The sequence below is a fragment of the Leptonychotes weddellii genome, chromosome 9 (genome assembly GCF_054177405.1).
Source record: "Leptonychotes weddellii isolate Sample4059 chromosome 9, ASM5417740v2, whole genome shotgun sequence".
In the NCBI taxonomy this organism is placed as follows: Eukaryota; Metazoa; Chordata; class Mammalia; order Carnivora; family Phocidae; genus Leptonychotes; species Leptonychotes weddellii.
In genome coordinates, this window is record NC_138377.1 from 52,065,866 (window position 1) to 52,074,826 (window position 8,961).

Sequence of the window (8,961 nt, forward strand, 5' to 3'; positions counted from 1 at the left end):
TAACCGTCTGAGCCACCCAGGCGCCCTCTTTCTTTTTTTTTAAAGATTTTATGTATTGGGATGCCTGAGTGGCTCAGTTGGTTAAGCGTCTGCCTTTGGCTCAGGTCATGATCCCAGGGTCCTGGGATCGAGTCCTGAAACTGGCTCCTTGCTCAGCGGGGAGCCTGCTTCACCCTCTGCCTGCCATTCTCCCTGCTCGTGCTCTCTCTCTCTCAAATAAATAAAATATTTATTTATTTATTTGTCAGAGAGAGAGAGCACGAGCAGGGGAGGAGCACACTCCCCGCTGAGCACAGAGCCCGATGTGGATCATGACCTGAGTGGAAGGCAGATGCTTAACTGACTGAGCCACCCAGGCACCCCTTTATTTAAGCTCTTTTCAATGAAATAGGAGACAGGTGTTCATCATATTAAAATAACCTATATTAACCTCTAGCTGAATAGGCTTATGATGACTAATGAAACACTATAAATAAATGCCATTGAAATGTAAATTAATGTTAGATTCCTGAATATAGCATAGATATATCAGAAAAGATAGTCAAGCTTGTAAAACTGGCATTAGTTGTACGAAATTACTCACCTCAGAGTTTATATTTACAATCTCCTTTAGTTAATTAAAAAAACAATTTTTTAATATTGTTAGCATTTGTTTCTAAGAATACATGTTTTGTGTTAAGTATATCTGTGCTTCTGGGTTTTGTGTATAAGACAACTTAGGTTGTGATTCTTAACTTTTATTTATTTATGTATTTTATTTTATTTTTATTTATTTGAGAGAGAGTAAGAGAGAGAGCACAAGCAGGGTGAAGGGCAGAGGGAGAAGCAGACTCCCTGCTGAGCAGGGAGACTGATGCAGGGCTCAATCCCAGGACCCTGAGATCATTACCTGAGCTAAAGGCAGCTGCTTAACTAACTGAGCCATCCAGGTGCCCCAGCAGTGACTTATTAATAGCAAGGCTTAACTAAATGTCATATTTATCAGTAGTATTGCTATCTTAGTAAATCCTTAATATTCTTTACATTTTTGTCCCTTTCAGTATTTAGCATTTACATGTGGCTTAATCAGAGGTGGCTTATCAAACTTGGGGATAAAAAGTATTGTCACAGCTGAAGTGTCTTCAATGCCAGCCTGTAAGTTGAATTCACATTTCTTAAAAATGTTTTCAGTGATTATTTTTCAAGTCTGGTGTTTTTTTGTTTGTTTTTGTTAATTTAAAGAAAATTTAAAATGCTAAAGCCATTTTGTTTTACTTTTATCAATTTTAACTTTTAATGTAATATGTAGCATATTTTATTCATATTCAAAGATTTTTAAATTCATAATGGACAGTGATTTAAGAAAGTGTGCTAAAGTAATCCAAATGTATAAGACAGTTTAAGTGGTGATTCTTTTATATATTTATGTATTTATTTTTATTTATTTGAGAGAGAGCAAGAGAGAGTGAGTGACAGAGCCGAGCCAGGGGGAAAGGCAGAGGGAGAGGCAGACTCCCTGCTGAGTAGGGAGCCTGATACGGGCTCGATCTCAGGACCCTGGGATCATGACCTGAGCCAAAGGCAGATGCTTAACTGGCTGAGCCACCCAGGTGTCCCTATGTATTTATTTTTAAAGATTTATTTATTCTAGGGGTGGGGGAGGGCAGAGGGAGAGGGAGGGAGTCCCAAGTGGACTCTGTCTTTGGTGCGGATCCTGACACAGGGTTCAATCCCAAGACCCCAAGATCACGACGTGAACTGAAACCAAGAGTCAGATGCTCAACCAACTGCCCCACCCAGGTGCTCTGGTGATTCTTAACTTTTAAAGGAAAAATTTCTGCATTATTCTTTTAAGATAACAAATTACCCTATAGCATTGAAAATGTTTTTAAAAACAATTTTCTAGAATAAAGCTAGATAAAGCCACTAGTCTTTTATCGCTAAACTCCTTTCCAAAGATCTTTTTACCAAAGCTACCAACCAAGAATAAAATTGACTTGAGCTTCACTATATTTCCTTTCTATTCACAATGATAATAGGCAGTGAAATACCCAAAAGGTAGGAATCACAAAGAGAAGCAAAGACACCTATTCACAAAACAAATAATCATCTCATAAAAATGAAATTGACTTTATTGAGTATTATGAATGAAAAGTGTGAAAAGATGTTTGACATAGCAAGTTTCTTCATTGGAACTACTCTCTAATACAACAGAAAATTGATGTTTAGGCTTTTTTTCCTTGTACCTAAAAATCAAGGAATGATTTTTCCTTTTTCCTTTTTTAGGTAAATTTCAGGTGATGATACAGAAGCTATAAAACATACTGAAATGCAAGGCAAGGCTTCAACAATGTAAAGAGATAAATTATTCATGTATAAAGTATTTCAAGTAGCAACGATTTAATTATATTATTGGACATTTGTATTGATATAAGCTATTTGCTAACTTATGTAATGAAAGATGCACTCTTAAGCAGGAGTAAGGTTGTAGTTTATTAATTTAACACAGACCTTTTTAAAGCAGATAAAGAGACATTCTATCATAACATAGATTTTACTGTAACTATTCAGAATGAAAAACCTGATTTCAAATAACTAAACCCCAAGATGTAGGACCCTTATTTTAAACGTTCTTATTTGCTGATAGTGGTGTGTATTTAACCACAGATAGAGAAGCAAAATTCAGGGTTTGATGAATTAGCATTAAGAAAAGTATGTATCAATCAGAATCATTTCTGTAAAAATGAACAAATTCTGGTTTTGCTTTATGAATTTGTTTTAGTTATTTAAGAAAAGCAAACAGTACACTAAATTAAACAATTTTTATTTTATTATAATTTATTTCTATTAAGAATTTTTATGCCTGTAAGGATTTTATTATATACATTGTGTATTATGTGTGTGTGTGATACATACATCCTATCTAACCGCCTAAATTGCTTAAAAAGTTCATTTTACTTTAACAGAATTTAGTCCTTAATTTTACTTTAATAGAATTCAGTCCTTGAGAGCTCCATTAATGTAATAAGGTATAATATAGATTAGTTTAAATGTGAATTCAGTGACTCCAGGGCCAAAGAATATTAGGTATTTGAGGAAGGAATTTTATACTTACTCCTGTTAGTCTTGACTTCAGCTTCTCTCCCCATGTGTGGAAGGGCTGGTGAAGGTTCTAATTCTCTAATTACTATTTCCGAAGAGCAGAGGGGTGGATAACTGGATTAGGCACACCAACTTTCATTGGACCGTATCTTCTCATTGGGTTGGGGTCAGTGCTCATCTCGTACATCTGTCATTTCCTCTTCCGTCTGATAACCGGGAGGATAAGCATAAAGATGAAAGCCATCATATTGAGGATAGCAGGATGCACAGATAGAAAGCACCTTAATTGTGCTTCTGAATTAATCAATCCTGGAACTGCTTTTTCTTTGGACTTTTTGTTACATGAGATAATAAATTCCTTAACTTGTTCAGTCTGCTTTTGGTTCTGTATTTTGTTACTTGCTGTACATCTTAAACTTAAAAAACAATGTTATATGTCAAGTATATCTCAAGCTGGGAAGAATGAGTACACAAATTTGTATGTATAAGGATTTTCACTATTTAAGTGTTCACTGATGGCACTTGATTAAATTATGGTACTGACATATAAGAAAATATTGTGCAGCTGGTGAAAAGGATGAAATCTACATGTATATATGTACATGGAATGCTATTAATTGACGTTAAGAGAAAAAAGTTTGTTATAGGATACAGCACATACAATGTATAAATATACATGATTCTGAGTATTAGACTGGAAAGTTACAAGTAAATTGTACAGGGGATAGAGATTTTTGACTTTTAGCTTTTTATTATTTGGGTTTTAAAATAATCATTTGCCACAATAAAGGTATTTCTATTTGAGGTGAGAAATCATGATAAATCAGTGATTTTCAAGCTATGTTTTTTTGAGTCCTAGGTTTCACAGGGTGACCTCAGCTGAGAGTTTGGTGGGGGGCAGAGTACAGGCCTAAAGCTAGCGGAAGTCAGGGAGGCCACCTAGTGGAGGCCTTGGGTTTGGGAGAAAGGCATTATAGTGTCATCTGCAGAGGGGCTTTATTGTACATCAAGTTGCTCAGTGCCACAGAGAAGAGATTGTTTACTACATGAAAGACAAGCCAGTGATACAGATCAAATATTTAAGCCACTTGTGCCCAAGGAACCAGGTAAGCCATTGTTTTCTCTTTCAAAAGGGGGACTCTGTGGGTCATCAGCTATAGACCACCTAGCAGAAGGAATACTTCTCCACTCTCGCACAAAGTTGTATTGAGCCTCATCCAAACTGCCGCTTTTGGATAATAACCCCTTCTTTGCAGCAGGAGTTCTTAGGAGAAATGTTGGAGAAAACTCTCAGGACCCATACCTGGGATGGGATAGGACAGTGGTGAAAACTCATTTTCTCATGGTATAGGATTCTGTTTTTTTTAACCTTTTGGGGGCCATGGACTCCTATTTGGTAGTGTGTTGATGTTTATGAACTCCTCACAATGTTTTTATTGCACAAATAAAATACATAAGACTACAAGGGAAACAATTATACTGATATGTTATCAAAATATTTTTAAAATTTAATATATACTTTAAGCAAGGCAGTATATTTAAAATATAGGCAAAGGGCCAAAAAAATAAATGAATAAAAATAAAATACAGGCAAGGGGCACCTGGCTGGCTCAGGGGGAAGAACTTATTATGACTCTTGTTGATCTCTGGGTCATGAGTTTGATCTGCTCCGTTTCCATACTGGGCTGGTTCACCCCTCCATAGACAACCTGGTGGACCCCTGCTCCTGGGAGGTCACCATATTGATGCCAAACTTAGTGCGGACACCTGATTGGCATAGCGCACTACAGCCCAGAACTCCTGGGCTCAAGCGGTCCTCCTGTTTCAGCCTCCTGAGTAGCTGGGACTACAGGCACGCGCCACTGCGCCCATGGGTCGTGAGTTTGAACCTCACATTGGGTGTAGAGAATATTTAAACTTAAAAAATATATATATATATGTATATATATATAGGCAAGTTAATTTTTTAATAAAGATGAGTATGACAGCTGTTGTTTAGCTTGCCTAAGAACCTGTGGGGTGGTCTTGTGGCTCAGTTCCTTCCATTTATAGATCAATCATACATAGGGAATGGTGGAAAGTAATGCAAATACCAATGTCACCAATGTGAGAACATACACCTACAATGTTGGGTGTTGGCTTCCAGGCCTATGGTTATTTGGTACCAGAAGCTATAGACAGGAAGTCTGCAATCACACATGATTTAGAGGTAGGTTTAATAGCTACCATATTTTGAACTACTGTGTGAATATTCTAAAACATCTGCAACTACAATTTGATATGAAAACATTTAGGACTTCTAATGCTAACAGTCACAGTTATCAATGAATGCTGCTACGGTTTGTTGCCTATGTTTGTAACTGAAGGAAATGCTACGTAACGGGAGGATAGTAAAAGTAGAGATGTAATTTTTTTCCCATTCAAGTTCATGGACTCCAGGTTAAAAACCTGTTAATGAGGGGCACCTGGGTGGCTCAGTCAGTTAACATCTGCCTTCGGCTCAGGTCATGATCCCAGAGTCCTGGGATCGAGCCCTGAGTCCGGCTCCCTCCTCAGCGGGGAGTCAGCTTTTTTCCTCTGCCTCTTCCCCTCCCCACTGCTTTTATGCTCTCTCATTCTCTCTCAAATAAACAAAATCTTTTTTTTTTTTTTTAAAGATTTTATTTATTTATTTGAGACAGAGAGAATGAGAGAGAGAGCACATGAGAGGGGGGAGGGTCAGAGGCAGAAGCAGGCTCCCCGCCGAGCAGGGAGCCTGATGCGAGCAGGGAGCCTGATGCGGGACTCGATCCAGGGACTCCAGGATCATGACCTGAGCCGAAGGCAGTCGCTTAACCAACTGAGCCACCCAGGCGCCCTAAACAAAATCTTTTAAAAAAAAACCTGTTAAGAAGGATAAAATCATAAGATTGGTATAAACATTGAGATAATCCATGTAAATAGCACAGTGTCTGTTGTGTGTATATATGGAAATAAAGAATAAAAACACAGAATATTCTGGCTTATAAGCCTATTGCAATTAGAAAGTAGCTTCAATTTCAGTATCCTTTTGCATGATTTCATCTTAAATATAGTCATCAAGGACCCTTAATGAATAGCATACCTGTTTTAAAGAGCAGATGTATTTTTCAAAAGTAGAAAACTATATGGGGGTGATGGGGTGGCTCAGTTGGTTAGGTGTCCAACTCTTGACTTTGGCTCAGGGTTGTGAGATTGAGCCCTGCATCAAGCGCCACACTGGGCGTGTAACCTGCTTAAGATTCTCTCCCTCTGCTCCACCCCCTCCCTCTAAAAAAACAAAAACTATACTGTATGAACTATACTGTATACTGCATACATAAACTGTTTAGTCAGTGGCTTCTACTAACCGTAATGACACAGCTTGATCTCTCAGGTCTAGCAATCCAACCTCATAAGAGGACTTAGGACTGGAGATGTCATCAGAATCAGTCTGTTTGGGGGCGCCTGGGTGGCTCAGTTAGTTAAGCGTCTGCCTTTGGCTCAGTTCATGATCCCGGAGTCCCAGGATCGAGTCCCAAATCCAGCTCCTTGCTCAGCGGGGAACCTGTTGCTCCCCCTGCTTATGCTTGCTGTCCCCCCACCCCCGTGTCAAATAAGTAAATAAATTCTTTTTTTAAGTAAATAAAATCTTTAAAAAAAAAAAAAGATTTGAGAGTGAGAAAGAGCATGCATGTGCACGGGGCGGGGGGGGGGGGCGGGCGGGTAGGAGAGGGAGCAGCAGACTTCTTGTCAGTCCCAGGACCTGGGGATCATGACCTGAGCCAAAGGCAGATGCCAACTGAATGAACCACTCAGGTGCCCCAGATACGCAGATATTTCCAATTCCCTTTTCTCTCCACCTCCCCCCCTTTTCCTTTTCTTCCTCCTACTGGAAAGACTGGAAAGGCTTACAATTTCATTTCTCCACCTTCCTCAGAGCTAGAGGTGATTATGTTGTACACTTGTGGCCAACAAATGAACACATATCTGCTGTGAATTTCTGGGGAGTTTTCCTTTTACGATAAAAGAATCAGATATGGAAGGCTCTGAGTCCTTCCACCTTTTTCAGTCTTGAATACAGACACATTGCCTTGAACTGCAGTGGCCATCTTGTTACCCTTAAGGGAAAGGCCACAAGACTCTCAGATACATTGGTATTGTGGAGTCATCGACCCAATGCCAGTAGCCAGCTCCTCTTGACTTCTGGTTGTGTGAGAAAAATAAATCCCTACTGAAAAACCACTGCTACTGGGATCTTCTGTTAAAGTAGAAAACATTCCTACCTGATAAAGAAATAGATAAATTTTAAGTGATATGAGCAAGAGATCTGACAGACAAAACAGATGACTTATTAGGGTATTATACAAAATGATTTAAGAAAGTTTTATGTAATAAAGCAGTTGAAAAGTATTGAGCTTAAAGGGAAAACATTTGATTAGTTTTGTTGCTGACTATGAAAACATTTGCCATTTAACCAATTATCTTAATTCTAATACTAAGGACATTTATCCATTGTCTTTTGTTTTGTTCAAGAGTCAAAGAAGGGGCACCTGGGTGGCTCAGTCAGTTAAGTGACTGCCTATGGCTCAGGTCATGGTCCCAAGGTCCTGGGATCGAGCCCCGCATCAGGCTCCCTGCTCAGTGGAGAGTCGCCTTCTCCCACTCCCTCTGCCGCTCCCCCTGCTTGTGCTCTCTCTCTAAAAATAAATAAAATCTTAAAAAAAAAGAGTCAAACAAGATTTTAATAACCAAAACACATTTTCAGTAAGAGTTTATGTGTATATGTACAAGAAACAATGAAAAAGCACCAAGGATCTCTGTAAAATTTCACCATACAGTTTCTGTACAGGATGCTTCATCAATAAATGACACTCAATTTGTTTTAAAAACATGTAATTACAGAAAACTGTTTTAACTGTTCATCAAAAACTGGCTGGTTGGGATTTTCCAAAGAATACTTCAGATACTCAAATCAATACAATTTATCTTCTAAATGTCAACTTGAGATGCACAGGTTAAGATGAAGACCCTTCAAATAATGTTGAAGATGTAATTCAATTCTCACTTGAGTTGCCCCTGTACATCCTCAGACTCAGGCTGCCTTCATCACAAGTATCTTCTATCCCTGAGAGGCCAGCTACATCAAGATGGTTCATCAGCTAAATCACGTTGGTCAAAATACCTAGTAAAAAAAGAATTTCATGTATGTTTAAAAATATTAATAGCAACACTACTTGTAATAGCAAAACACCACAAATAACCCAAACATCCATCAATAAGGGCACTCGTTGAATAAACTATGGTACATCTGCACAGTAGAAGACTCGAGGCTTTTTATAAAAGCCTTTTTTATAAAAATAAATGAGGAAAATACACCGCTATATAGTGTGACTTCTAGGATTTATTAAGTGAAAACAACAAGGTACAGAAGAGTATGTTTAGTATGCTACCTTTTGTAAGGATGTGTAGGAATGCAGATATATTTATATATACTTGCTTATACTTTTAGAAAGAGTGAATGGAAGGATAAACCAAAAATTAATAATAAAATGGAAAACTACAGAAGGGAGAAAGGCTAGAGAGGATAAAGGTGGGTTCTAAAATACTTCAAATGTACCTTGAATTAAAATTTTAACTTTGGAACAATGTAAATATTGTATGTAATTATAAAACAAGATTAAGTAAAAAAGAAAATCACCAAACCCAACCAAATGAATCTTCTCATTTATCAGATTGCTGGCATAACCGTTCACACAGAAGGGAATAATTTCTTTTTTTTTTAAAGATTTTATTTATTTATTTGAGAGAGAGAATGAGAGAGAGAGCCCGAGAGGGGGGAGGGTCAGAGGGAGAAGCAGACTCCCTGCTGAGCAGGGAGCC

The 8,961-nt window shown here is 38.1% G+C and overlaps 1 protein-coding gene and 1 long non-coding RNA gene across 6 annotated transcripts in view; one reads left to right on the forward strand and one right to left on the reverse strand.

Annotated features, from left to right (window-relative positions):
- Nucleotides 1-239: 239 nt before the first annotated feature.
- On the forward strand, nucleotides 240-3,456 carry LOC115939755 (uncharacterized). Its single transcript, XR_014148509.1, has 2 exons — nucleotides 240-1,134; nucleotides 2,266-3,456. It is a non-coding gene; the product is annotated as an uncharacterized LOC115939755 (long non-coding RNA).
- A 4,349-nt stretch (nucleotides 3,457-7,805) lies between these two features.
- GEMIN2 (gem nuclear organelle associated protein 2) overlaps nucleotides 7,806-8,961 on the reverse strand; it is a 20,420-nt gene continuing 19,264 nt past the window's right edge. For all 5 annotated transcript variants that reach the window (XM_081830594.1, XM_081830596.1, XM_081830593.1 and 2 more), the window contains one exon: nucleotides 7,806-8,263. In XM_081830594.1, the coding sequence (XP_081686720.1) occupies nucleotides 8,224-8,263 (40 nt within the window). In that variant the 3' untranslated portion in view covers nucleotides 7,806-8,223. The remainder of the gene's footprint in view (nucleotides 8,264-8,961) is intronic.